General features: G+C 52.9%; 13 protein-coding genes across 13 annotated transcripts; 5 read left to right on the top strand and 8 right to left on the bottom strand.

The window, feature by feature from the left end:
* Window positions 1–1,325: 1,325 nt before the first annotated feature.
* On the bottom strand, window positions 1,326–3,653 carry COCCADRAFT_104200 (uncharacterized protein; the record flags this gene model as incomplete). The annotated part of the gene is made up of 1 exon (XM_007717191.1): window positions 1,326–3,653. One exon carries the CDS (start codon window positions 3,651–3,653, stop codon window positions 1,326–1,328), a length of 2,328 nt encoding a protein of 775 aa, XP_007715381.1.
* A 294-nt stretch (window positions 3,654–3,947) lies between these two features.
* COCCADRAFT_104218 (uncharacterized protein) lies at window positions 3,948–4,307 on the bottom strand (the record flags this gene model as incomplete). Its single annotated transcript, XM_007717190.1, has 1 exon — window positions 3,948–4,307. The coding sequence occupies one exon, from the start codon at window positions 4,305–4,307 to the stop codon at window positions 3,948–3,950; it is 360 nt and encodes a 119-aa protein (XP_007715380.1).
* A 2,536-nt stretch (window positions 4,308–6,843) lies between these two features.
* On the bottom strand, window positions 6,844–8,449 carry COCCADRAFT_104189 (uncharacterized protein; the record flags this gene model as incomplete). The annotated part of the gene is made up of 2 exons (XM_007717189.1): window positions 6,844–8,218; window positions 8,298–8,449. The coding sequence occupies 2 exons, from the start codon at window positions 8,447–8,449 to the stop codon at window positions 6,844–6,846; spliced, it is 1,527 nt and encodes a 508-aa protein (XP_007715379.1).
* An 847-nt stretch (window positions 8,450–9,296) lies between these two features.
* On the bottom strand, window positions 9,297–10,052 carry COCCADRAFT_7620 (uncharacterized protein; the record flags this gene model as incomplete). Its single annotated transcript, XM_007717166.1, has 1 exon — window positions 9,297–10,052. One exon carries the CDS (start codon window positions 10,050–10,052, stop codon window positions 9,297–9,299), a length of 756 nt encoding a protein of 251 aa, XP_007715356.1.
* Window positions 10,053–11,219: 1,167 nt separating this feature from the next.
* On the bottom strand, window positions 11,220–11,453 carry COCCADRAFT_65120 (uncharacterized protein; the record flags this gene model as incomplete). Its single annotated transcript, XM_007717188.1, has 1 exon — window positions 11,220–11,453. A coding segment is annotated over one exon (234 nt), but the record flags the coding sequence as incomplete, so codon positions are not given.
* Window positions 11,454–12,797: 1,344 nt separating this feature from the next.
* On the top strand, window positions 12,798–13,272 carry COCCADRAFT_104177 (uncharacterized protein; the record flags this gene model as incomplete). The annotated part of the gene is made up of 2 exons (XM_007717187.1): window positions 12,798–13,087; window positions 13,158–13,272. The coding sequence occupies 2 exons, from the start codon at window positions 12,798–12,800 to the stop codon at window positions 13,270–13,272; spliced, it is 405 nt and encodes a 134-aa protein (XP_007715377.1).
* Window positions 13,273–13,659: 387 nt separating this feature from the next.
* COCCADRAFT_104236 (uncharacterized protein) lies at window positions 13,660–14,943 on the bottom strand (the record flags this gene model as incomplete). The annotated part of the gene is made up of 1 exon (XM_007717186.1): window positions 13,660–14,943. The coding sequence occupies one exon, from the start codon at window positions 14,941–14,943 to the stop codon at window positions 13,660–13,662; it is 1,284 nt and encodes a 427-aa protein (XP_007715376.1).
* A 393-nt stretch (window positions 14,944–15,336) lies between these two features.
* COCCADRAFT_104231 (uncharacterized protein) lies at window positions 15,337–15,516 on the top strand (the record flags this gene model as incomplete). The annotated part of the gene is made up of 1 exon (XM_007717185.1): window positions 15,337–15,516. One exon carries the CDS (start codon window positions 15,337–15,339, stop codon window positions 15,514–15,516), a length of 180 nt encoding a protein of 59 aa, XP_007715375.1.
* Window positions 15,517–15,725: 209 nt separating this feature from the next.
* COCCADRAFT_104197 (uncharacterized protein) lies at window positions 15,726–16,675 on the top strand (the record flags this gene model as incomplete). The annotated part of the gene is made up of 4 exons (XM_007717184.1): window positions 15,726–15,790; window positions 15,843–16,014; window positions 16,074–16,307; window positions 16,355–16,675. 4 exons carry the CDS (start codon window positions 15,726–15,728, stop codon window positions 16,673–16,675), a joined length of 792 nt encoding a protein of 263 aa, XP_007715374.1.
* Window positions 16,676–17,451: 776 nt separating this feature from the next.
* Window positions 17,452–19,194, bottom strand: COCCADRAFT_104181 (uncharacterized protein; the record flags this gene model as incomplete). The annotated part of the gene is made up of 1 exon (XM_007717183.1): window positions 17,452–19,194. The coding sequence occupies one exon, from the start codon at window positions 19,192–19,194 to the stop codon at window positions 17,452–17,454; it is 1,743 nt and encodes a 580-aa protein (XP_007715373.1).
* A 1,145-nt stretch (window positions 19,195–20,339) lies between these two features.
* On the top strand, window positions 20,340–21,052 carry COCCADRAFT_7615 (uncharacterized protein; the record flags this gene model as incomplete). The annotated part of the gene is made up of 3 exons (XM_007717165.1): window positions 20,340–20,415; window positions 20,495–20,800; window positions 20,859–21,052. The coding sequence occupies 3 exons, from the start codon at window positions 20,340–20,342 to the stop codon at window positions 21,050–21,052; spliced, it is 576 nt and encodes a 191-aa protein (XP_007715355.1).
* Window positions 21,053–21,595: 543 nt separating this feature from the next.
* Window positions 21,596–23,143, bottom strand: COCCADRAFT_104206 (uncharacterized protein; the record flags this gene model as incomplete). Its single annotated transcript, XM_007717182.1, has 2 exons — window positions 21,596–22,336; window positions 22,556–23,143. The coding sequence occupies 2 exons, from the start codon at window positions 23,141–23,143 to the stop codon at window positions 21,596–21,598; spliced, it is 1,329 nt and encodes a 442-aa protein (XP_007715372.1).
* Window positions 23,144–25,046: 1,903 nt separating this feature from the next.
* On the top strand, window positions 25,047–27,213 carry COCCADRAFT_104234 (uncharacterized protein; the record flags this gene model as incomplete). The annotated part of the gene is made up of 3 exons (XM_007717181.1): window positions 25,047–25,492; window positions 25,542–26,960; window positions 27,060–27,213. The coding sequence occupies 3 exons, from the start codon at window positions 25,047–25,049 to the stop codon at window positions 27,211–27,213; spliced, it is 2,019 nt and encodes a 672-aa protein (XP_007715371.1).
* Between the last annotated feature and the right edge of the window lie 295 nt (window positions 27,214–27,508).

Below are 27,508 nucleotides of genomic sequence, written 5' to 3'. Positions count from 1 at the left end.
ACGAGCACTGGCAAAGGCGTCGTCACCGCCTATTGGCCCGTGCGCGGAGGTACTGTAGATACTCAACACGATAACAGATACAATCAATCAATCCGCTTCCTCACTATAGTATTTGCAGCTGCAAGTTGATTCACCACGTGCACCTTTATCGTGCCAACAGGAATTTTTTTTTTTATTTATATACCAATATACAAACATTATGACACTTCACGAACACACATACACATATTTACCACGCATGTGAACCAACCACCAAGTCAACCCCCCCCCCCCCGCGTTTAAAAAAAAACAAAAAACAAAAAACAGAATCCCCCCTACCCCACCACCACAGCCTCTCTTCTCCCTTCTATCCTCGGCATCCATACTCCGACATATCTCAGCCCTACCACAGACTCCCCCTCCCCCCTTTTTCCTCAAAAAGCAAGGTGAAAGTGGGGGGGGGAAGAGCAAACTAGGAAGAAAAAGAAAATAAGGAAAACGGTAATGCATATGAAATGCCGAGCCGGGTGATTTAGATATACCGACGAGTTAGGGACTACAAGGGAGTTAGTTGTGGATGGGATGGGGTGTGTAGCAGAGGAGAGTAAAGTGGAAGATTAGAGTTGGTTAGCTGTAGTATGGATGATAAGAAACATCACTCTCATAGTCCAAACATATCTGAAGAAACATGATCCATTTGTTCGCTCGACGCAAAAACAAAGACTATCGAATCCGCTACGTCTGGGCATGCATGTTCTTGTCTGCATTTCATCATTAAGCCATATACTAATGACCCACACTCAACCTCTTCAGTGTTCATCCGCTAGTCGACGGTCTCCCACTGCTCACTCCTCCTCCGAAATAAGTGTATATCATTACGCATGTATGTAGGTCGCTGGGCAAAAGGCAAGAAAAACAGTAAACCCCCCAAAAAACACCTTTGTGTGAGACACAAGTGACAAGCATAGTCAAGTACGCCCCACGTTGAGCCCCGCCGGGCTTGCCACACACCTCTTCCAGTCGAGGCTGAATATCGAATTAGACGCCAAGAGTTTAAAAAGGCCTGTCCGTTGCTTCGTGGGTATCGTTTGTCGTTACGTCGTGAGGTAAGGGATGGTCCAGAGGACGATCCAAAGAGTAGCCAAAGTGATAATCTGGGCGACTGCAATGTAAAAGGCTGCAAGAGAAGAGCTAAAAAGTGTAGTCGCAAGATGAGGGGTATCGAGAATGGCGAAGAAGTAGGTAACCCAGATTCAAGTGTTGAGATCCAGAACGGGGCGTATCAAAGGTAAGGTGCGAATCAAAGAAAGCCAATTAAAACGGCTTAATGTGTGTGTGTGTGTCGTTTAGAAGCGGGTGGTTGAGCTACGGGTTAAGCTGGGTCTCGGTCCCTTCTTTTGAGGGGATCCGTTCGGGGCAACAGCCAATTGTCTAGCTCCAATCTTCTCGAAGCCTTGCAGCAGGTCAATGCCTGGCTCGGACTCGTCACTATGGAGAAGATGGAAAATGTCTTCGTCGTCTTGCTGTTGCGACTCGGACTTTGCAGGTGCAGGGAATGACTGAGGGGGTGTGAGAGCATTGTGGCCCTTGTTCTTGATTATGCTGGGATGAGCGAATTCAGCGGTTGGGGTGTCCATGGGAGCCTTGAGCACAGGAGCCTTGATAGGTGACAGGCTCTTGACAGGCGACAGGTCAGGGATGTTGAGGAAGGAGGACGACATCTTCCAGTTGGGCGTGGGCGAGTTAGTCTTGGAGCCGGTGATATCGGCAAGGATTCCACTAGTGGTGACGGCGCGCTCGAGACGAGGACGCTTGGCTGAGCGCTTGATGGGGCTCTCGTTGTAGCCAAAGTCGCCAAAAATGTCAAAGGTGCTCTCGAAGCCATGTCCGACAAGGTTGACGTGCTCCTCATTTGGAATGGCGACGGCGGGGCTCCAACTCTTGTTGTCAAGGAAGGAAGTGTCGACCCACATGGCGAGGCTCTTGTCTGGCGAGCCGCCAACCAGCTCGCGCATCTTGTTGCGGTGGTTGCGCAGGTTAGTGTTGGGCGACGCTGATGCAGGGGGCAGGGCCGGACGCTTGAAGACGATAGCAGGGGTTAGAGGGTCGTGAATCTTATCGCCTTTGCGAAGCGGTGACGAGATCATGTGGGTACTGCCAGCTTGCTTCATGTGGGTCCGCGTCTTAGTGGGAGAATCGTAGGAGGAACCTCGAATGCGGGCAATCTCTTCCTCTGCACGTCCTCGTTTCAGGCTGGGACGATCGAGATCGGCTTCGGATGTGAGCAATGGGCCTGCCGGGTTGCCCTTGATTGCTGAGGATTCGATGGATGAGTAGTAGCCGCTGTCTCCAAGGCCGTTGAACTTGCGCTTTCGTCCGCCGGAACGGCTGTGCGACGGGAAGCGTGGAGCACGCGGCGGCGTGTCCTCACGCACCGAGCGCGAGCGCGAGACTGGAGGAGGCGGCGATGAATGAATGTCTGCTGGTGGTGGCGAAGATGGTATCTGGCGAGGCGGTGGCATGCTTAGAGGATCCTGTCCGTCGTGCGCAGCTGGATCCGAACACGGAATAGTGGCTTCTGAAGAAGGCAGGTCGTTGTCTTCAGGGTGCTTGCTCGAGTCAAAGCCCTTTGTCGAGCTTAGAGGTGGGAAGCTGGCTGTGGCAGATGGTGAAGGACGGGGAAGATCGCTGGTGTATACTGGTGCGAAGGACTCTGGCGGGGCCGGGCGGCGGATGGGCTTGACCTTGTGGTACTGCTTCTCGAATCCGGCGTTGATGACCCAGTAATGGCCCTTTCCTGGATCGTCCTTGGGCCGCTCTTGCTTGGAGAATGACTTGCTCAGGCTGAGGTTGTGGCGGATGCTGTTCTGCCATCCAGTCTCTTGTGAGTTGCGGTAAAAGGCAAAGGTGTCTGAGATCCACTTGTAGATTTGGGCAAGTGTTAGTCTGCGGTTTGGTGCGCGTAGAATGGCCATGCCAATGAGCATGGCATAGCTGTACGAGGGCTTGTTGCCATCGTCTTCTACGCTGGGCATTTGGTCGGGATCGGGCAATGGGCCGTCGACTTCCTCGGTTTTGATGTCTTTGATAACTTTTTGCTTCTTGGTGGTTGAAGCAGAGTGAGTGGTAGTGGTGTTGAAGTTGGTTCGGTCGCGCAGTGGGGCGCTAGGGGTCATGAGCGGCTGCTTGGACGCGTGCTTCATTGGTGGCTCTGTTGGCGACGTGGCGGACAGGACGGGTCCGGCATAGTAGGCGTTTTCTTTGTCCATGTGGGAGGCGTGGCTAGGCCAGTACTGGAGATGGCCCGCCATTGAATGGGCGTGGTGCAGCTGCTGCGAGAGGGTGGGTTGGTCCTTCTTTGCAGGCGCGTCGGTGCGGAAGCGCTGCTCCTTTGGAGGGGGTATCTTGAGCGTGTCGAGGCCCTTTTGGACGAGTGCGGTGGGAGGTGGAGAACTGGAGACTTGGCGGGCCTTGCGGGGCGAGGGTTTGGCGGTGTGGGCAACGGGGGGAGCAAGAAGGGTGTTCGCAGCGTTGGACACGTCGGCGATGTGGGTGACAGGGTGGGTGTGGCGGGTGTCAGCGGCGTTTGCTGGGCGTGGTTGGTGGTGTAGATGGTGAGGCTGCACAGGGTCCTGAAAAATCTGCATGGAAGGGTGTCGACGCGCTGCAGCCATAGCGAGACCAAGCTGCAAGGGCTCCGACAGCCTTGTATAGTCTCTCCAGACGCTATGACGCGTGAAGTCGCGTGTCGGGAAGCAAAATGGAGGCGTCGGGCCTACTGAGCACGGTCGGTGCGGGAGGTGAGTGTCGAGATTGCGCTGACGATTGCCAAGCGCGTGGTTGAAGAGGCGGTAAGGTGCAGGCTGTCAACTATGGGCGGACGGGTGCAGCGTAGCATGTACAAGGCAATTTTGACGCGACAGAGGGCAGAAAGGAGGCAGTTTGGGGGGTGGTGGGACGTGGAGTGTCTAATCCCGTGCGGCCAGGTGAGGCAGCGGAGCAATTCGCTTGTACGCGCTAACAAGCAAGCTGCGACGAGTGCTGGAGTAATGGCGGGTCCGCAGGGTGGAGCGGTGTAGCGTTGCTTTTGGGTATGCAGGTAATTGAGCGTTCAATGGGAGGCAATTGAGCAGGTGAAAGGGGGGCAAAGGGGGGAGGGTTGTGTGGGAGGTGGAGGATGAGGAAGAGGGTAAGCGGGGGTGAAGGAAGAGAGAGGCAGACAAACAGGCAGGTAACAAGAGAGGGAGCGAGAGAGAGACGCGGACGCGGACGCGGTGGACGGGGTCTGGCTTGGGTGTTTGGCTGGCTGGCTGGCTGGCCTTAGCCATTACCGTGACCTATCCCCATCTACTTACGCCCGCTACCTTGTCGTGTCTATTCGTACCGTGTCTGGTCTGGGTACATAGTAGCCTGCTTGGCCTGCCTTGCCTTGGTTTGGAGGAATCACGGCCTGGCTTCGTGCAGCTTACCACGCTTGGCTGCCACTGTGCAGAGTATACCTGCAAGGGCGTCGAGCCAATCACCGCCCCCAAGCACGCGTTCCCTTGGATCCGGCCCACGTCATGCCCACTCCCCCCCAGTCGACCTCTATCCTCGCCCATCTCCAGCACCATCCTCGTGCCGGCACTTGACACTAGCCAGCTGTTCGCCATGCCCGCCATGCCCGCCCGCATAAACACTCAATCTTCCCTCTGTCGGCATCTGGACCACACGCCCCTTATGCACCGCTGCCATTGAATCGGAGCCCATCTGGCCACTCGCCGCCACGTCCACGGGCTCGGTGGAAACATGTGCACGCCTCGACGAAGCGCCCGCTGAAACAGGCGCTCCAGCAGCGTCAACGTCGCGGCGGCCAGCCCGTCCGTGGATAGCATCTGTCTACCGTATGCTAGTTTCCTTACATGTCTGCCGCCCGCAGCCTATCCGAGCCCTCAGCGAGCCATCTTCCGATCCAGCCGCTAGGGGCGCATGAAACTCGACAACACCGACCCTGGCTCATAGCGCCCACCTCAGCTCGCCCACCGCAGGCAGCCACAGCACAAGCCCGCTGCCCTCTACCCTAACCCTGCACTGACACAAAAGCCCACGACACTCCTGCCTGTCTGCCCATCACCCGCCCGGTCCAGACGCTTCTTTGTCCTCTGTCCCGCCCACGATGCTCATTTCGATCGCTACAACTCCTGCCGCACGGCTCTCCAGACACCACGGCAATCGCAAACACGCACAATGGGACATGCGCGCTCGCCCAACGTCGAGGCATCGTTTTTCTGTTCCTATCGCGCAATGCTGCTAATCTCATCCTTAACTGGGCAATACGCTTGTCCTAGTGTACCCCCCCCTCTCTCTCTCCGTTGTATTCCGTCTTTTCATGCGACTGTCCGACTTTAGGTAGACTACCACCAACTATCTCCACGCGCCAGTGAATGCACCCCACTCAACTGCCGTCTCTGCAGCTCACCATTGTTCCCATTATCCGGGTTACGCCTATCTTTGTTTTCTTCCCCTTCCCTTCCTTTCGGGCTTTGAAAACTCCATATACCCTTGCTTCGTCAGTTGTGCCTTGATTTCTCGAAGCCCGACGCTAGCCAGTTGTCAAAAAACGTCTGTGGTTCTTTTAATATCCCCTTAAGCGAGAGAGGCCAGCTTTGCCTCTCTTGCCCTTTCCAGCAAAAAACAGAAATCACGATCCACCGCCCGCTCCTGCCCGCCGTCCGCACACCCACCCGCCGGACCTCTCTCCGATGATTTGCCAGACTGTGGGCCCCGCGGCGGGCGCATCATTGCTGATCATCCTCTCTCTCTGTCCACCATCTGAGCACCGCGTCCACCGCAAATTGTTCATAACCCGATTACCGAACTTATTATTTTATTTCCTTTTTTTTCGGCACTAGCATAACTTCATCACCGAGCCTTAATTCAAACTAACGACGTCATTCTTCCCCCCCGAACTGACTCGCTCCCCCTACCCGTCCCGTAGGTGTTAATCCTCTCTTAGCCCACCGGCCCTCTTCGATCCCGATTACAATCGGCCAACTCTTCTACCACATATCCTTGCCCTCATCTGTCCTTTGCTCACCCAAAATACCCATGTTACCCCTGCGTTGTCAACGTCTCTTGCACAAACTAAGACATGTCACACTGTCACTTCACAACAAGCATCATCCCTTTCTACACCTCTACCCTACAGCCAAAGAAACCCTAATACAAAATAAATCTAACAAGGATGATATTACAAAAAAGATTTCCGTATCCGTATTCCCACCCACTAATCTACCCATACCTCATCTTGAACAACTCACCTGATTTTCGCAATGTCTCGACATAGTGCTCACCCTTCGTCATCGTCGTCGTCGTCGCCGTCGCTGTCGTCTCGAAACCTTATGTCGAGACCTCCCCCTTACCCCCCCCCTTTTTTTTCCTTTAGGTTGTTCGTGAGGCAGCAAATCGGAAAGAAGGAAGGAGGAAGAAAGGTTACGAGTCAGTTGGTGTATCTCCCCGAGTGAGTCACCAAACAACCGGTATGGTCTAGACTCTGGCAAACGGTAGATGGTTAATAGCGGTCAACCAACGGAGAATGAAGGATCCATGTTGGACAGCGCGCCATCTACACATGCCGAGAAAGGAAAGCTTTGATTTTTTTTGTTCCCCAAGGGCGTATATATCCGAGTTAACTGTCATCCATCTTTCCTCTTACACGCCTCGGTACGGCAAGAGAAAACTGCGTGATTGAGATTCCCATTCCATCGTCATGACGTTGAGTGTCAAAGAAACATCATTGCCTCCCCCATTCTATATTACCCATGTGAACAAGGAAACATGTCTAAAACCATCTCACTTTCATGATATCATCTCTTCCAATCGCATTTACTTCCGTGACCCAATCCGTAACCCAGGCACCCCCTTCAACCCCATCTTGCCCACCGTCGACTTCTCCAGCATCGGCGGCTCAGGGCACCCCATCGTATATGCATACTCATTCGCCAGCTTAACCAGCTCCGCCGTCGACAGCTGCAGCTTCTTGACAAACGTCTTGTTGTAGCCCAGAAAAGCCTGGTACGCTTTCGACTTGGACACTTCCTCCACGTCGACAAAGGCCCGCTCAATCTTCGGCTGGTGAGCAGCCAGTCGCGACACAATGTCGACAGGGTACGGCTGGATGGGCAGCGTCTTGTTGACGCGTGGGAAGAAGGATTCTTGCTCGAATAGGATGATGACTGCGCGTCCATCCTTACCTGCACGCGCCGTGCGACCCACGCGGTGGACGTATTGTTCGGTGCTCGAAGGGAGCCCCACTTGGATTACGAGCCCAACATTGGGAAAGTCCATGCCGCGCCCAACCACGTCAGATGCAAATAGAATTCCACTTGACGCCTCCTTGAAGTCTTTGGTCGTCTTCGTTCGAGCGGGCTGCGACATGCGGCTGTGCAGCTCAAATAGCCGGAACTCAGGGAGTGCGTTGCGATACAGGTCGTAGAGCAGACCCACGCCGTTTGCCGTCGTGCCAAAGACAATAGCCTTGAAGTCCGTAGGGTTCTGGTTGTATTCTTCCTCGATCAATGCGGACAGTGCAGGAAACGTTTGACCAACGGTAGGAACAGTAATGAAAAATTGTGGCACCCGCTCATGCGTGGGCACTTCATTGGGATCCACTGTCGAGAGATGCGTATAGCCAGGGAATAAGACAATCTTTGCAATATCGAGCACTTCTTTGGGCAGCGTTGCAGAAAAGCACATACCCTGCCAGCCGTCATTCTTTGGTGGGATGCGTCTCAGGATCTTCTTGACTGCAGGTGCAAAGCCAGCATCCAGCATCTGATCGGCTTCGTCTAGCACCACCGTCTTCAAGTGCGAAAACTTGTCGCGAACTTCCTCTTCACCCAGAATATCGTCCAGTCTTCCGGGTGTTGCTACCAGAACAGTAGGGTTGCCGTTCATGAAAGCCTTGAGATTCGACGCACGCGAGGTACCGCCAAACGCAGTGTGACACTCCATCTTCTGTGGCAGACATGCCGTCACACCGTTGCACTCCTTGGCAATCTGCAGAGCCAGTTCGCGCGTGGGGCAGATGACGAGGATAGCGACCTTGCCTCTTGGGGGCATGTTGCCAGCCAGGAGGTTCTGAATTGCGGGAAGTAGGAAAGCCACCGTCTTGCCTGTACCCGTCTTTGCCTGGACAACACAGTCGGATGATAGTGAGGGAAGCTCTGTTAGAACCTTTTGCTGAACCGGGGACATGTATCTGTCGTCGTTAGTTGAGCCTCCAACGCCAACACGCAAAGTGAGGAGCAATATCCCGCCTCATCACGTATCCTGCTTACTGGAATCCCATCTTGTCCAAGCCGTCAAGCAATCCTGGGTGTAGCCTATCCTTCAACTCGGAAAACGGCTTTGGGGCCGCATCGCCTGCCGCCGTGCTGTACATTTGTCGCACATCGACGCTCGTGTCGGGAGTTGGCTGCGTGTTTTCCATCTTCGGGCGTTTGGGCTGCTGCGACATTGTCGAGCGAGGCGTTGACGTCCCGGGTGTTGCTGCACCTCCATTTGTACGATCTCCGCCACCGCCTCCTCCTCCTCCTCTGCCGCGAGGCCACTTGCGCTTTGGTGGTGGAGGCATCGTTGATAGTTGTGTTGCTTGAGTGTGATGTCTGTTGTGGAAGCTAAGGGGGGCTGTTGAAAAGCAGCCGAGTTTTGTGTGAGTTACTAGGGACGAGCGCGAGGGAACAAGGCGAGCAAGAGCGATCGAGCGCAATGGACGAGATACTAAAACTTGTTCTATTATCTTCATTCGTACATACACATGAAGTCCTCCGCAAGAGACTCGGCAAAGTACAGAAACTGTGGTTGTTGTGAAAAGGGGAATTTGCTGGAAAGCGGTCCAGCACAGTGTTTGTGAAACGACCAAAAAAAAGTTCAGTGCACGACGTCAGTCTGTGCTTCAACCGCGTCGGAGCTGAGTCAGCTCGTTGCCCTGCACTTTACCATTGTCAGCACTCGTAATCCATCGTCATTACTATTACCACTTCAACTATATTATCAAGAAAATCTTGTAGCATCTGAATTTTGTTGAGAATAATACCAAATAGCAAGAGTAGAGCACAAATGCCGCATATGCTCTATACTATGGTCAGGCCAAATAGGGACAATTGACCAAGAAATGTAGGAGTATTAAAGAGTGACGCACCCTGGAGTTATGTCTTCCTTTTCTTTGCAGCAGAGGGTGAGATTTCTTTATTTTCATTTTACACCTGGGTACATACGCGCCGACTATTTGCATATCCAATCGCTTTTTTAACTACATTGGCATCCCCCTTCTCCCATCATCGACCCCACTCAATATATTGACTAGAATTCTCGATCCAGTTTCTGTGCGGCCGCTGGTAATGCTCATGCCAAGCGAACGCACCAGTCAAACGATCGTACATGTCAACATACTCTGTTGTTTCCATGTACATCCACCCAACCTCTTCAGAAACATCATCCGTCTCGCCGCCCTCCCAATCCCTACTAATATGCATGTGAGGGACGTCTACTTCTTCTTCTAGCTCCCAGTCCGTAGTAAGAATCTTCATCGCTGGGTCTCTTGCCTCAGGTTCTTCAGGCCATTTCTCTACCGAGTGCAAGCAGTCTTCATCCACGAAGATGCAGTACTTCCATCGAGGCGGCACAAGACTTGCAGGATGCGTTGTGTCGGGCACATTTTGTGCGTCATTGCCGAGTAATTTTTCACGAACCTGCGCGAGTCCGCCCAGTTCCTCCAGGCACTCGCCGCGAAGCTGTTGGAGTAAGTCATTGGCTACCCACGCACGAAATGCGCGGCGTGCGGTGTACGAATCTGCGCTACAAAGTGTTGCTCCGTCTTCAATAATTGTAATCTCGTGGTGCGGGAGCAGGTCTAGTTCATCATCCACTTGTAAGCTATATTCGACTCTGGTACGAAGGATTTCGAGGAACTGTGCCCATAGCTCATCATTGGAAGGACCATAGGCTGTGCGGACGATGAAGAAACCCCATTTGCTGTCTGGTTGTAAGTATGGGTTTGCGAGACTGGTTTGCGAGACTGGTTTCGGTGGCATGGTGTCGTTTGTGGTCTCTGGGCGTTCGTTTTAAACCCCACTCTCTCATTTGTCTGATGATTTCAGCAGTCTAGGGAGATTCGTCTGCTGACATGGTGTGTTGATACCCCACAGGAGATGTGCGAAACGGTGGCTTGAAGTTGAGTAGAACAGGACTTTGATACTTAGCACACGATGGAAGGATAAGACTTGAACGATTGATGCGTGGGAAACAATGCGAACTTGTTGGATAGACAAACGCCGCATTGGTATTGGTCGGATAAGCCTTGATGTGGCGACGATCAACAGCTCCTAATATAATGAGCAGGTATGCAGCAAAGCAGAAAATTAGATCACACTTGACCATATTCGATAAAGCTTGGGCAAGCAAGGGTCCTTGATCTGACGACCCGCAGGTGCATATCAACACTGTGCAAGCTGATATTTCGAGCACTTTGCGATTATAAAACGATTGTTGGGGTATATATGAACGAGATCAGTGGCAAACCCAATCCAACTGAACGCCTGTGCCTCCTTCATTGCAGATAGAAGCCAACAAGGCGAACCTAGCGGCTCCATCATCTTCGTAGCTAAAGGGCGAAGCAGGCTGCAGCTTCTAAACCCAAATTTCGCAGTTTGAGTAGTTGTGTGCCATTGTCCAGTTTGTGCTGCTGCTTTGGTTCATCTATGACGAGACCTTTGCATCAAGATACTCGCCGGTCGATCTGTCAGCAAGATATGTCACTTTTTGGAAGTTAACCCGAAAACGATGAATATCAGAAGTAATTTCCTTCCTGGATATGCAACTCATCTACCGGGAGTCATGACATCTTCAGAAGAAGTGTAGGCCGCTTGAATGACTATTCTCGCTGAGGTCAGGGAACTTTAAGATATTTCAGCAATAACGTCAGGAAATTCGTAACCGCATGCTGTACTTTGATTCTCGACAAGTTAAAAAAACGGGCATGAGGCTATAGCCACGGAACCCATTGAGAATCCGACCAAGGCAGCGAAGTACTTTGCGACTCAGATGAATAAATTGAAACACATTGACAGTTCTGTTGGAGCAGAGCAGAATATTAAGAACAGTATTAAATTCAAGCACAACACTCTTAACCAGCATATATCCCTTTCCACATATCCACACTCTGCATCACACCCTCCTGCAGAATAATTTCCTCAAAGCCCACAAACAATAGCCCCAAACTCATTCTTTGTCGCCTCCCACCACGCGGCCTCGACCGCACCAGGACCGCAGGTACTTGGTGTCGTGAACTTCCACTCAAGCAATCCGTTCTCGCCTCCGCACCAGGCATCGGAAATGGGGCAGTCGCCCTGAAAGCTCTTCATGTTATCCCAGAGGCCGCCGCACCAGCCGGGAATGCCGTAGACGTTGTCGGCAGTTACTCGCCATTTGTGTACCCAGCCGCCTTCGTAGCCGCAGGTGGCGGAGAGGGCGGTGGCAGGAAGGATGATGGTGAGGCCGAGGGTTGTGAACTTCATTTTGGGGGATGGAGCGATAGATTCGATTCAGTAATGTAATTCGTAAATTGGTTTGGTTTTGATGAGCAGAAGAGTATGAGGAAGGAATTGATGGTAAGATGTGTTGGTGATTCCATCTGCTCGATGACAACTTGAGTTTATATACACACAGCCAAGATCATTGAGCTGTTCATGACCACGAACAAGTCCTCTAGTAACACTATGCAATCAACTACACGGGAAGTATATCCCTTGGCTTTCCGGCAGTGCTTCACGATCCCCTCCAATTACCAACCTATACTCAAGGCAAAAGTTGCTGAGTACCTCCCCATCCGGAAACTCCAAGCACAACTCACCAACCCGCCTCACGCTTCCCCAAGCCACGCACCGCAACCCAACTCCACCCCTCGACATCACCGAAGATCAATTCCCCCATCTCCTCCTCTTGGCACCTCATCACCTTTCTTTAGCAACAACCCCCCAACGACCCTGCATACATTTTCCCCCCTACCCACAAAAGCACCGATCTACCCTCCGCCATTCCACCGTGCACCAAACTCCTCAAATGCGATTCGCCCACGCACCGCCCGCCTTAAACCCAAGAAAAAACCCCAAGACCCCAACCATGTTTGGGGTCCGAAAGCACGGTACCGATACCCATAGCGTCCGCTGCGGGTAAGGCGTTCCACCCGCGAGGGGGGGGGATACCAAGACAAAACCAGGCGTCCCAGCCCTGCGCTCCGCCTCGAAAATGCCCCACTGGGTATCGGGACGCCTGGGTTGATCTTTGCCTTTGCGAATGCAAACACAGATCTTTTTGAGAAAATGGAAATCGGACCTTTCGAGATTGCATAGGCTAACTGAGTTCTTCCCCGCCCCCCTAATGGGCTCCACTCACACTGTGGTTTTTATGATTGGGTGGCTCGGGACGTTGGGAAGGGGGAGGGTGAGGGTGGGCTCGGTGGAATGGAGTGTCTATCATTTTCTCTATGGGGTAGTACTTGAGAAGTCTCGGCGTTGGGGCCTGAAGGAAATTGGAATCACCAACTCACCAAGAGAACTTTCGCTTGTTTTGTCCTGAAAGAGAAATGAATCAAGACCATCTTCTTCACTTAGGATAGTGATACCCTACACTTCCATCTTGGCCATATCTCTATAAATCCCCTTCAAAAAAAGTCCCAGTTCACTTCACCACTTTCATCAGTCTTTCCAACCTTCCAACCCCCAACATCCACATCCTACAACCTTTCTCCTCAATTGCTTCTCCACAACCACATCCCAAAAATGCACTTCACCACCCCCCTATCCCTCTCCCTTCTCCTCCCCCTCCTCTCAACCACCGCCTCAGCCGCAAGCTGCACCATCGACGGCAGCGCTGCAGCCTACCACTGGGAAGTCCGCGCCAGCGGCGTCTACGGGATCCCCGGGTGGTGCGGCGGCCTGTGGGACAACCTCAACAGATGGGGCGGACTGTGCAATCCTTCTTATCCATATTGTAATGGGCAGGACGGCGAGATGGTGTGGAGGTTTACGACGAGTGTGGGGTGTATGAGGGGGCATGTTGAGTCGGTTTGGTAAGTTTTTTGTTTTTGATGGGGGGGTTTTTTTTGGGGGGGGGGAGGACAGGCTAACGAGGAGAAATAGGTGGGAGGCGACTAAGAATGAGTTTGGGGCTATTACTTGTGTGGATGCGCCGGAGAAGAAGAGGGAGGTGCTGGATGCACCAGAAAAGATGAAGAGGGAGGATTTTAAGGCTTGAGCTAGAGGTGATTTATGGGGATGGTGCTAAAGGGGTGGGCTGGAGTGTGAGTGAAGGAGTCTTAGGCATGTGAGGATTGTTGTGATCATTTCTAGCAGTGCAATATAATTCGCTGTTTCAACTTAGTAAAGTGGACACCAACAATAGATTGAGCTCTCAGAGATGTTCACTGACGTTATTGTTGATACCACTTTCATAACAAGACAACCAGCATCCGACATTCTCACTCTTGAAAAGAACGTTGCACTCGCATTGGGTTCTACCAAAACAATATTACACACACACACACACACACACACACACACACACACACACACACACACACACAAAAAAAAACAGCCCAACACAAGCACATTTCGTCCATCCATCCACCTCAACATTTGGGTATCAAATTTCACAACTCTGCATCCGCGGCATATCAATCAACCAGACCAACCCCCAAATCCTCGCTCTCGCCTCCGTCAACGTAGTCCAAAGCGAGTAATTAACCGCAAATCTCGTGAATCTAGGATTCGCCACCCACGTCAACAACGCAGATGTCCGCGTCGGAATACGCACGCGATGCCGTGTATCAGGCGTTGGTATGGCTTCCGGGTCCTCAGCCAACGAGCGACGCTGCAGCTCCTCCGCCCTTATATCCTCTTCATCCGCCATTGCCCACCAAAAGAGCTTGCTAATCGGTTCTTCGCCTTGTAACAGCGCAGTGTTAAAATTGTCTTGATTAGGTATTGACTGCTGCAGAAACTTGAGGTATGATTTCAGTGCCCTTACAACATCGTTGGACCGACAATCAGGAATTTGCTTGCTGTCTCTCCAGATACGCGAAGTGTGGTAGGGATGGCCCACTTCCCGGACGTTGCCTAGGTCAGCGAGGAGCCAGTCTGAGGGGCTTTGGAGGAATATGTTGGTGGGCTTGACATCGTCGTGGCAGTAGCCTGCGTTGTGGACGGCGGCTAGGATGGAGAGGAAGCGGTTGAATGCGGGGCGGTAGAGGACGTCGGCGGTGCGGTAGGATTTGATGCTTGGGTCGGTGGAGAGCTTCTGGGCGAGTGTGAGAAGGTCACCGCCTTCTGCTAGAGGGGTGACTAGGTGCCATTCTTCTGGACTTCCGGGCGAGTTGGATGCTATGAAGTGGGCCTTGACGGGGAGGAAGCCTTTGTATCTTGGCTTTGCATTTCCATCATCGTCAGTTCCATTGGCAGCAGTCGAAGTAGAGCCTCCAAAGTAGAGAGTCGCGGGTATTTCTGTTGGCCATCTATCGATTGGATAGCTAGGAGGAGCGCAGTTTCGGAAAGGACTTCGTACTGTGTCAAAGGTCTTAATTACAGAGTCCTTGTAGACATACACACGTCCCTCCCAGCCGTTTCCCATAAGCTTCCAATGCTTGCGGTTGTCTAAGAGATTGGCTATGAATTGTGGATCTTCATTTTCCGGTCCCCATGAGTACATGTGCCGATTGTGGATGCGTAGGTTGAAGTTGGTCGCGACGGATTTCGCTCTTAGGTCGAACTTGGTCGGGACGTATTTCGCTCGTAGAGCTTCTCGGCTGACTAGGGAATAGTGTTGCTGGTAGAGAAGTGCAGCGATAAAGAATATAATGAGTAAACGGTGGCGAACACGGTAAAATGCTCGCACTCTTGGGGATGTTAAGCTGAGAAGAAGATGCCCCATAGATATTGATGTAAGAGGGAGTTGTAGAGACTGGGACGGTAAGGCGTGGGTGAAGAGTTGTACCCGTAACGCTCGAGGAAGCAGGGGAAAGTGCAACTTCTGAATGTTTGCTTGGGTAGTTACTGCCTGTTTGCTCAAGTTGGGAGATACAAGTCCGTAATATGATATACTGACCCAAATTGACCACTTGTTGGAAAAGAAGTGGCTATTGTGAGCCTATACAGCATGCTAGAATCCATAAATTTACCCAAAGATATTGATTTGGTTCAGGGTATTGCGCTTGTGACGTGGGTGATTAGGTGTGAGCCACTTGATGATAGTAAGACTTGGCTTCAGGAAACAAGGAAGTAGAGAGTTGGGTCGGCTCAGCCACAACATAGCCGGCTCGCCTTGATGTTCTGCCACGATGAGAGGTCAGTGATACTGCGCCAGCGGGCCTTATCGACTGAGATCCACCACGATGCTAACAAGGCACCATGTATATGTACAAAGTGTCATGTCTTGATTCGAACCAATCAAGCAGTGCGCAATTTGCTCGACACGGATGGCAAATGCCGTCCGCGAGCCCTCTAAGAGCCTCGCGCATGCACTATACAAGCTGGCGGCATTAAAGTGCCGTGGTGTCGTGAACAGAGGAGCCGGGGTGACGTCAAGGATACGCTGTCTCGCGTCCCCGCAGCCGTCCAACCCCCGGGCGACCCACGCGATCAACTCTCAGGGTCCCGCATTCCCGTGCAAGCCTCGCCGTCTGATCCCACATCCTTGCACCACAAATCACAGCCATGACTACCGAAGCTCGTTCTGCGCAGAATCGGACGCAGCTGATTGCCCATTTTGACGATTACAAGTAATACTGACGCAGCCAATGGATATGTTCAGCAGAACTAACGCTGAGTCAGAACACGCGATGCGCAAAGCGACGGGTGGACCAAACTCTGGGAAAAAGACGAAGCGCACCTGTGGGATCGCGGTAGACCTTCTCCTGCATTACAGTCGTTCCTAGAGACGCATCCGTACCGTGAGACGCTGTTCCGAGAGGGGGAGAAGCGACCACTCAAGGCTTTTGTTCCTGTATGTAAAATACCCTCGACAGGGCCAATTGTTTCAAGCAAAGTGACTCAATTCCATAGGGCTGTGGTAAAGGCCACGATGTCGCTCTGCTAGCACGCTACGGCTATCAAGTATGGGGCCTGGAAGTCTCGCAAACAGCCGTTGATACGGCGAAGGAAAACATCAAGACGCAGCTCAACAGCTCTACTAACCATGGTACCACGGATGTGGTTCTCGGTGACTTTTTCCAAAAGGGGTACGAGGACCAGTTTGGGCCGGATTTTCGGGGTTTCGATCTCATCTATGACTACACGGTAGGTCGCGTGATGAGGGTTGTGAAGACGTGGGCTGATGATGCTAGTTTCTCTGTGCTTTGCTGCCGGAGATGCGCAAGGACTGGGCTGAGCGGATCAAGAGTCTCCTGGCGCCGACGGGTGTGCTCGTGTGTCTCGAGTTTCCCATGTGGAAGCCGCTCAAGGCACCGGGTCCGCCGTGGGGTCTGAATGGCGTGCACTGGAATCTGCTGGCTGATGGTGGAGATGGCACGGTTGATGAGTCTGGAAAGCTTGTTAGTGGTGGGAAAGACCAGGGCAGCTTTGAAAGAGTCGTGTACTGGAGCCCGCCTGAGTCGTTTGAGCAGAGTCGTGGTGAGGACATGATTAGTGTGTGGAAGCTGAAGTAGTAGGTTGTATATGTATCGAGTTGTTGGATATATGTGCGTACTTGCAGGAAAAGTTTACAAGTGGTGGATTTTACTACACCAGAGAAGTCTTACGTAGATTCGTAGAATATCTAGAACCGCAAAAATAGTCACTGTGGTGAACACAGCAGCATATTTGGGCAACTCCTACCAACAACACTATGCTCCACTGCAAAAAAGAATGGTCACTACGAGGGTCGAACTCGCGACCTTGGCGTTAACTGAAGGCCCTCTCCAGGAACATAGTCTCTGGCGATGGATTATTAGCACCACGCTCTAACCAACTGAGCTAAGCGACCTTTTGACCTTCAGGAGAAGGAGCGGGTGTGGAAGCTGCCTGCTCGAAACAAGCTGGAGGCTGAACACCGCGCTGTTGGTTGTTGTTGATGGAAGTTTTAAAAATCAAAAAAAATATATTCCAGAAGAATTTGCACGCCGGTGAGATTGAACTGGTGGGGCTTGAGAACTGATGTAAAGGTGGGGGGGTCACACCACATAGTCGGAACCAAACATGGGTCAAGTGGGTGTGGGTGCAAAAGGACCCCACCATCGGCAGATGCAACAGCCGCAAGGGGTTAGTCCAGTTCGTGTTGAGAGATACTCGTAGGTCCAACATTTCACCTTGTATCTGGCCAACCAAGACACGCTTTGAGAGTGGTTAGTGAGCCAAATCAACATCAGACACGCACGTCTTCACGGAAACGTCGAGACCAATGTTCATCCAAAAAAAATGTAGTCGAATTAAAATCGTGTACCAATCAAAACGCCTCCCCAGCGAGGTCTTCAGCAAGACCTTCCAACTCTTCTTGTCTAAACGGAACCCACAGCCGCTCTGTGCCCATGCCATCTTTCCGGCTCTCAATCATCTGATGATCGTGAAACTCCTTGAGCAAGGTTCTAAAACTAACTTCACTGGTGCATACAAAGGCCTCGACAGCCTTGTGGTATAGGACGCGGTACTCCACGCCTTGGGTTGATTCTGGCAGAGCATTCTTTGCTTGTGCGCCCTTCAACTTTGGCGTGGCAGTGACGTCGTCGTCTTCGTCTAGGTCCATGCCTTCCATCATAGATAGAGCAAGTTGCTCCATGACCAAGATGCGGAACAGTTCTCGCGCTTGTTCCGGCAGGGAGCGCAAGACGAAGCCCACACCGTCTCTGCCGCCCACTCGCCTGCCGCTGCGTCCAAGAAGCTCGTTGACAGTCTCGACAGTGTCCATCTCGGCGTCGTAGGACGCAAAGGTAGTCGCATCGTGAAACAAAAACTTGTATTGTGTTTTGAGACCGACATCCCACAGCAGAGGAAAGTTTGGTGTGTCTGCTGTACATATGAGATTAATAGAGGGGTGACTGGCTAGTCGGGCGAGCATGGACGGCAGCGGGGTTTTCCGGAGGTAGGGCGAGTCGATAGAGTTCAAGACGACGGGTACTGGATGCGATGGTGGATTGCTGGTCAGGTGCTCCAAGATGAAATCGAGCAGCACCGTGGGCTGGTTAGGCAGCTTCAAGTTCGCTGGCACAACAGCCGATGCGACCGTCGTCAGGAGTTCCTTGATTGTAGTACCGGCGACATAACCGTTTATGACTACAATCTTTGGCGTCTTCTTTGTTCCCTCATAAGGCGCGCGGTCGAGGAGGGAGTGGTAGAGATGGGCTGTGAAGCGTTCTGTGATGATGCGCTTCGAGCCATAGCCGTAGAGACAGATGTTGAAACCCTGTTCGAGTTCGAATATCCACTGGTCGTATGCGCGGCCATGCAGTTCCAGCAAAAAGTCTATTTCAGCCTGGTGAGAGTCTTGGTATGCTTGTATTGACTGAAAGTACTCATCGTGGCTAAGGAGACTCTGTGCGGATAGTGTGTTGTTGGATGTCTTTGTGCCTGCAGGGCGGTTCTGCCAAAAGTACTCCTCGTGTGGAGGTAGTTCGGTCGGCGGAGTAGGCGAGCGTTGCTTTCGTGGTCGGCCTACTTTGCCAGATCCCTTTGGTCGACCCCTTCCACGCTTCGAGGGAGTCTCGGGCACAGGGGCTTCTTCTAGGGGTGCGTCCTCGGTGGACGGTTCTACCTCGTCGGCAGGCTCGTCGAGAATTTGTTGGGCGAGTTCATCCTCTTCGTCAAGGACATCCTCGTCACTGTCTATTCCATTCAATGTCCGCTCGAGCATGCGCCTGTTGCTCTTCCGACGTGCACTTCGGTCGGCATTGCGGACGAGGGTTGGAGTGCCGTCTGGGGAATCACGTTTGGCAGATTTTGTCGGAGTTTCAAAGACAAGTTTCCTGGCGGACTTTGGGGTGGCAGCGACTGCATTGGGGAAGCCGGACTTTTTCAAGATGGATCGAGGGGTGCCATGCTCGGCCAGGTATGTCCTCCCCTTTCTCGAGGGCGTATGGGCTTCGGGGGGATCCTGGTTGTCTGGCACATGGTCGGCTATGCGGGCGCGCAGTTTTTGCGGGGTGCCGTCGTCATTCTCGTCGTCGTCGTCGCGTCTTCTCTTTGTGCCAACCATGTCTGGGGTGTGGTGAAATGGGTTGGCGAGATGGGTTGATGGTGACGCGACTTAGGCGACAGTGATGCTTGGCGCGCGGCGGAGGCTCAAACGCCTCGCAGTGTGCGGGGACCAGAGCAAGAGGGCGCGAGCATCATGTGCCACGGGCGAGGACGGGGTATCCATCACGGCGGATGTTACCCCTTGGTTGGGAGCAGCTGGCCAATGCAGTCGAGGCAGCCATCTGATGTCCACCAGGGAGGGTGCAGATTGCGCGTGTGGCCGCACACGGCGTGCTTAGTAGGATGCAAGCGTACTCCTGGCAGGGCTGCAGACAGACGACCGACATGTGACGATGGCGTGGTGCAGTTGCTGCCATGGCCAGGGCCGACGTCACGGGACGGGCGGTGCATTCATCGCCATGCACACTGCCTGTGTGTGTTTGTACTCTACATATGCATGTAACGGGGAGAGAGGGAAACCGTTGGCCAGAGCTGCATGCAAGTTATCCAAGCATGCTGCCACTGGGCCGTCCAGACTCCACGCAACGTGTCCGGCGGGCCGTCTTCTGTAAGTAAGCAAGCGTCGGGGTGCAGTGTGAGTGTGCAGCAACCATGACGGGCTGATTCAGATGAGCGGGCAGATGACAGATCCCATGTGCAGCATTCAAGCACTTCTGTCTCGGCGTGCTACTTTGGTGTCGCGTCACGCAGCGGGCGAGACAGGAGACAAGAGGCTACAAATAGCTGGCCAGGCGGCTGTGTAGTGCAGTGCTGGGCTGGGCTGGGCTGCAGACGATCCGTCCATACATAGGCGTGCTGATGATCTCACCCACGGCGCTGCCCGCGCCTGTTCGTTTTCCGTCGTCTTCATCCGCGACTGCCCCGCACAAGCCCGAAACTTCACCTCCACACCTGTCCCAACCACGCCCTCGGCCACTCCACCACTCTCGACTCCCACAACGCCGCCGCTCGACCCCAGACTCCCTCACTACTGCTCCTGCTGCTGCTGCTGCCACCATCCCCGCCCGCCTCGCATCCCCGCCTGCTGTCTCTCCCCCCGTCCGCTCCCTTCCCCCTGCGACTCGCCCCCAACCAAACGCCGTGTGGCGCTCTCCCGCGCTCCCTGTCTCCAGCTCGGCCTCCAAGCACTTTGCTACTGCCACCATGGAACAAAGACGGCGGCCAGAGTACAACCTCGACATCTTCGCGGATGCTGCCTTTGTCAAGGATGTCGTCAAGGGTAAGTCTTTTCCCTTGTTTGTTTTTTCTTCACCTTCTGGCCCGGTCTCTCCCGTGAGTGTGTCCTGACCGCCCGACAGCAATCCTGCACACGATTTTCTTTCACCGGTACTTTACCTCGATATCGCCCCTGACACGCGACCTGCTCGACCTGACGCTGCCCGCCATCGACGATGTCGACCTTGAGACGCTTATCGAGCAGAAGACGTTTGCGCTCGTGCGCTCCATAGACAGCACCCACCAGCCACGCGGACGAGGTCAGATTGTCGTCCAGTTCTTTGAGAAGAAGCGGAGAAAGACGTACTTTTTCGGAAAGGCAGACGAAGACGTTTGCTGGGAGCAGTGGACGCTTGACGTGACTCTCGCCCAGCCCCGGACCGAGACTGGTACGTAGCAGCCCAACCAACCCTCCAACTCCTGCCAACCCGCTAATCCACGCCACAGATGCCCTCAAGGTCCGTCGCGCAATGACAAAGTCGCTGGAAAAGGCCGCGCACAAGATCATCGCCATCGTCAACCGCGACAAAGACCACATTCCTCCCATCACCACCACCGACGCCAACCCCTTTCCCTACCAGATTGTCGTCAACCCAAAGTCTGCTGAGAACGACTGGCGGCCCCGCATCGGTCTCTTCTAACCTCGAAACCATCTGGCGGTGAAAGAAAAAATCAAAGGAAACGCAACTGTATATATGTATTACCTTGCACCATTCCCGGGCAAGACCAGGTTCAACACGAGTAGGATGTAATATCTTGTCGTTCACTGCGACATAAAAGAGACGGAAAAAGCCCTCGATTCCACATACCGGCCGTACTAGAGATGGGCCGCGGCGTTTTCTTTTTTGCGAAACCTCCATTTCCTTTCCCCCTTTCGCCGCCGCCGCCACCACTCCCAAAAGCTCCACTGTACAGTGTCCGCCATGTCGGGCAACCTTTCCCCCCTCAAGTAAACCTTGCGAACCACCTGTATCGGAAAGTCCCAAGAACATGAGCGTTTTGATTGTTTGTTACCTGTTTGCTGCTATAGCTACACAAGATACCCCAATTCCCCAAATGAAATTATATTTTTTATGAAATACTACGGCGAGGATGTGGTTACTCGAGTCTCCCGGTGCGTGAATCTTTGATAATAATGGTCGTATGTTGATATGCCAGCTACCCAAATACACCCAACTATCGCATCATTCATTCCGCTTCTCCGCCCACTCAACCCACCTCTTCACAACCTCATCCACCTTCTTGATCCCCTCCCTCGTCGCCTCGACCTCAAACCACTCCTTGTGGCTCTTCCCACACGCCTCACACTGCTTAATCACCCGCTGCTCCCCCAATTCCAAATGAATCATGCGCTCCACTCGATGTGCATGCGGTACCTTGCGCACTCCCGCTGCCGCCCCTTCACCCCCAGTTTGCAACTTACCATCAGCACCACCCGCTGATCCCCGCCCCTGATGCGACGGCTGCCTCGACCCCGCAGGCGATGGCGTCGCAGACGAAACATGCGGATAGTACCGCACAAGCGAAAGACTATACCCGCATTGTCTCGTCCACTCATTCATCCGCCGATGCACATTATTCGCCCTGCCTATCTTGAGTAGGATTGTATCTTTCCCTCCCTTCTCTCCCTTGTCCCCACCTTTCTCGCCCTTTTTCTCCTTCACAGAATACTGCCTCATGACATCCGACGTCCGTCTCCTCGACCCTTCTCCCCGTGGCGCCAGCAAATTACTGGCTGCGGATGCGGGCGCCGGGCCCGCGGCTTCGGGCGTGAGCCAGAAGATGTAGATGAAGCCTTCTTCGTCGTGAGGGGAGATGGGCTTGGAGAGTTCGGCTAGCAGGGTTGAGGCGAGTTTCGGGGGGACGGATGTGGGGATGTAGCGCAGGAGTGTGGCGGTTTCGGAGTCGGAGCTGGGGTTGTTGGACTTGTTGACGGGGCGCGAGGGCTTTTCAGAGAGCGGCTTGCGCGAGCTCGAGGGGCGCGAGTGTTGGCTGCTGCTTTTGCGGGATTGGCCTTGTACACGCGGTGGTTGTGGTGGTTGTGATTGTGGTTGTGGGATATCTTGCATGGGTGTTTCTGTTTGAGTCGGTTCTGCTGGCGGCGGCTGCTGCTCTGTCTTCTTCTTGTGCCGTGTGGGTTCTACAACCTCCTCATCTGCAGATCCACAGCACAGCGATGCCCAGAAGCCTAGCTTTTTCACTGCTGGTGGTGCCGATTTCGATGGCCGGTCTCTTCGTTTCCTGTCTGCCATTACATCGCTGGGTACAGACATCAGAGGGCCCTGGACAGCATCCCACGTCGGTGGCCGGTTGATTCGCCTGGGCGGTCGAGACCCAGATCGTCTTCTATGGCCACTGCTCCTCCTCTTGCGTGGAGCAGCTTCGTTCTGCTCCTCAACATCCAGAACACCCAGCCGTTGCACCAGTGTATCAATGCTGGTCCTCTCTTTCAGCGGGTATAACTCGGTCGCTGGTCCCGTCGATTCTTTCGCTGCCAGCGTTTCCGCCTGGTCTTTGTGCTGCCAGCAGAAATACGCCGCTGCGCCAATCTCCTCCCCGCTATCATCTCCAGCTACAGACGTTACGGCGAGGACACCATCGCCTTCAGGCTCCTTCGCGTCGATAGGCCGTTTGCATGGTCGCCCGGATTGTGTAAGGCCTTTGCACGTGGTCGCCGGATTTCGCGAGTCTGAGCGAGGAATGAGCGACTCCGGTGTCACTCCAGTAAACATGTTTGATGTAGAAATGCGGTTTCCGCAACTAGGAATGTTTTGGAACGTTGGAAAGTTGAATTGGGAACAAAAAGCCGTAGATTTCTAAAAGGTAGGGAGCTTCGACGCGTCCATCACGGCGCGTCCATAAATTCACAGCCACATCGTCTCAAGAAGCATCAAGGGCAGCGCATGGCTGTGAAATGTCAAGTGGAGCGTGTGTGACGACAGAGAGGCCCACTCTGTCATCCAAGATTGTCGTCAGCCAGCGCATTATGAGCCAGCAGTCATAGCGTCCGTGTCGGCGCGTACCTACCAAGAAATGGCGGGACTAGGCCCGTTTGTGGCGGTGCTTGTGGCGCAGCTTCACCAAAAGGGCAGAGGCAAGAAAGCGCACCGCCACAAACGTTCCAAAGCACCTCTCCACAAGACTTGTGCAAAGACACCCACGTGGCAAGAGAAGTAGTGACAGCATGTACACAAAGACGCGCTACTGTCGTTGCTGCTACTGCCAGCAACTGTCTCCATCTTCAACTTGGTCCAGAGCGCAAAAAGAGATCCAACCTCAACAGCGAGAACCAACGAAAAAGCAAAAAGACATCCAGAAACCGAGCACCAGGTCCAGAATCAAAAAAGACGAAAAAGAAATCTTGCATCGGCCGGGAATCGAACCCGGGGCTAGCCGAAACTGTTCTCGAGGAGAGATGGCAACGGCTAATTTTACCACTAAACCACCGATGCTAGGGATATCAAGATAATAGAAGCTGGTACTTCCTTTGATGAAAGTTCGAGGGCTTAGACATATTATATTTCTCAGGATGTGCACCTCGCGTGAGGCTGGTTCAACCCCGGACTCTAGCTGCAAATGGTAAGGCTCGATGCGAGACAGTCTCTCGAGTCGAGACTACCATTGCGCACTAAGAACGAACGTAGGGCCGCTTGTACGGGCTAGTAAGCAACGTGGTCACAAAATGTCTTAGATTACAAGGATGGACGAAGCACCCAAGCCTAAGCAGCTCGACTCTCTTCTTGTATTTCACCGGATCAGCGTTAGTAGCTCTATCGTGGCTCAATGCGGTGAGCTGTACAACGCAGACACAACATCTACGAATAACCGTAGCCTCGCTCCTCCCGCTCTGTGATAATAGACCTGCTGCATGGATAGAACATGTGCTGCCACAAAACCATTGCTAAGAGGACTCATGTAGTCATCATTGGCAGAGTCGGCGGGTGTCCGGAATGGCGAGTCTGACCAGTGTTACACCATCTTTTTTGTCGCTCTGGCCTCTTACATGATAAGCGTTTAATATCAAACAAAAGATAGGCGGTAAGGAATCGGCGGTCCGAATTCGAGGTAAAGTCATCCGACGCAGCTATGGTCTGAGTGATACCCTTGTCGCTAAGGATCTCCTAAGTGTTGGCATGCCGGAAGCGGCGATGTACCGCGCTGCAGGGGAACCAAAGTGCGGATCCCACCGCGGTATGCTTCCGTCCACCGAAACATACGCTCTCCCCGCACATTGGCATATCGCACCCAACTTATAAATCAGCACGCTTGGTAAACGTCTAGATCCGTAGTTAGGCAAAAGATAACAATTCCATTTGTATGAAAAAAGTTACCGAGCCGGGTGTTGCTGCGATATGCTTTCGATAACCCACGCACTAAACTGCTTGCAGGAGGTCCATGCGATTCCTCCTAACACACGATAGCGGATACTACTAGTCGAGACCCCGCCTGTCGCGGTAGACAACCGCGGAATGTATGATCCATGTATAGACTGGAATATGCGATGATAAAAAGGAAGGATAGCCTGTGTGTTGGGTGAATTTTTAGTTTCTAATTTACCATCTTTCCTCTACCTCCTCTTGCATTGGCAAGGTAGACCAATTCCTTTTTTCGTAAATTCATAGATCGTCAACCATCATGGCGCCTCACCCCTTCAAGAGCATCTCTCCAGATGAGATACGCGTCGCTCGCGATGTCATCCGCTCACTCTACAAAGACTCTCTCATCAACTTTCGGGAAATCTTCATCCAAGAACCAAACAAAGAGGCAATGAAGCAATTTCTCGAACTTGAACATGCTGCCAAGCCAGGTCATTCTGCGGCCACCAAACGACCGCCACGATTGGCAAAGGTCCAGTACGATGTGATTGGATCTGACAAGATTCCTCAGTACAACGAGTCAGTCGTTGATGTTGAGCAAAAGAAGAGAGTCCGACACCAGTCTTTTCCAAAGGATATCCAGTCCAGTCTGGCCTTGTGGGAATTCGCTGATCTTGTTCAAGCATGCAAGGAGAGCGATCTGTTCCAAAAGGCTGTGGCTGAGTTCCAACTACCTGAAGGATTTGAGCTGATTGTTGAGCCATGGTAAGAATACCTTTTACCCTTCTCTTCGACTACATGCTAATTGCGCTAGGCCACACGGTCCAGTTGACCCCGAATTCGAGAAGACCAGATACTTCCAAGGTCTCTGCTTTGCTCAAGATATGAGGAACGGAAACCCAGACTCCAACTTCTACTCATACCCAGTGCCTATTATTCCCATCATGGACGCAGCAACAAAGAAGATTGTCCGTGTCGACCGCTTGGCTACGGGTGGAAAGGAAGATGGCCTGACGGCTCAGACTTGCTCTCCACGTGTCCTGGACCACTGTGAGCCGGCCGAGTATGTTCCCGAGATGGTTGCTGGTGGACTCCGACAGGATGTCAAGCCCATCAACATCGTACAACCCGACGGTCCTTCATTTAGAGTTACTGATGAATCACTCGTTGAATGGCAAAAGTGGCGCTTTAGGGTATCCTTCACCCCCCGTGAAGGAGCAGTTCTTCATGACGTCCATTACGATGGACGAAGCATCATGTACCGCATGAGCATCAGCGAGATGACTGTGCCCTACGCCGATGCTCGTCCAGGCTACCACCGCAAGCAAGCCTTTGACTTTGGTGACGGAGGTGCCGGAAACTGCGCCAACAACCTTTCTCTCGGCTGTGACTGCCTGGGTGTCATCAAGTACTTTGACGCCACTATCATCAACAAAGAGGGTGAGCCCGTGGACCACCCCAACGTCATCTGTCTGCACGAGCAAGACAACGGTATCGGCTGGAAGCACACCAACTGGCGAACTGGCCGCGCCGTCGTAACCCGCAAGCGCGAGCTCGTCGTCCAATTCATCATCACCCTCGCCAACTACGAATACATCTTCGCCTACAAGCTCGACAACGCCGGCGGCATCACCATCGAGACCCGCGCCACGGGCATCGTCTCTGTCGTCAACATCGACCCAGGCAAGACCTCCAACTACGGCAACGTTGTCTCCAACGGCATCCTCGCCCAAAACCACCAGCACATCTTCGCCGTCCGCGTCGACCCAGCCATCGACGGCCACAAGAACACCCTCGTCTACGAGGAATCCCACACTGCGCCCTGGAACAAGGAGACAAACCCCAACGGCAACTGGTACGAGATCCGCAAGACCATCGTCGACAAGTCCACCGGTCTCGACTCAAACACCGCCGACAACCGCGTCTTCAAGATCATTAACCCCTACAAGAAGAACCCCAAGTCTGGAAACAATGTTGGCTACAAGTTTGCGCCGCTGCCGACCCAGAAGCTGCTCGCGGCTCCCGGTAGTATCCAATCGAAACGTGCGCTGTTTACCCAGCACCACTTGTGGGTTACCAAGTACCGCGATGACGAGCTGTTTGCTGCGGGTCCCTTTACCATGCAGAGTCAGCTTGATGTAGGCGGTGTGCACGACATGGCTGCTCGCAAGGACGATGTTGTCGAGGAGGATTTGGTCCTTTGGAATGTCTTCGGTTTGACACATAACCCTCGGTACGTATTCCCCTTTCCTTTTACTTATCCACCGGATATTTGTAATCTGGTGGATCGGGCTTTTTTTTCCCAAAAGGAGAAGTGCTAACATGTGAACAGTGTCGAAGATTGGCCCGTTATGCCCGTTGAGGTTTACGAGATTCACTACAAGCCAAGTGACTTTTTCGACCGCAACCCTGCGATTGATGTGCCAAATACTAAGAACAACTCCTCGGTTCTGGTGACTAAGGATTGTTGCGATGGTAAGCTTTGAGGCTGAGGATTGGTTGTAAAAGTGATGGAATAATTTTATATCTCCTCCTGTTCTAGCATTTTCTGCGATGAGGTAACGGTTGAGGAATATATTGTACGAGGAATGAATAACTGTAATGGATAAAAGGGATGAATGTACATCAATGACCACTCTATACTGGTATACAAGTGACTGGATAAATATCGGAAGTGTTTCGCGTCCTCAATTATTTTGTGCAAACCTGGCATCACCTTACACTGACCAAGGCTCTACTACATTGACTGTGAAGAAAAATATATTTTCACAAAAACAAATC

Source organism: Bipolaris zeicola (assembly GCF_000523435.1).
Source record: "Bipolaris zeicola 26-R-13 unplaced genomic scaffold scaffold_168, whole genome shotgun sequence".
Classification (NCBI taxonomy): Eukaryota; Fungi; Ascomycota; class Dothideomycetes; order Pleosporales; family Pleosporaceae; genus Bipolaris; species Bipolaris zeicola.
Note: the sequence above shows the minus strand (reverse complement) of the source record. Positions and strands in the feature narration are given on the sequence as shown.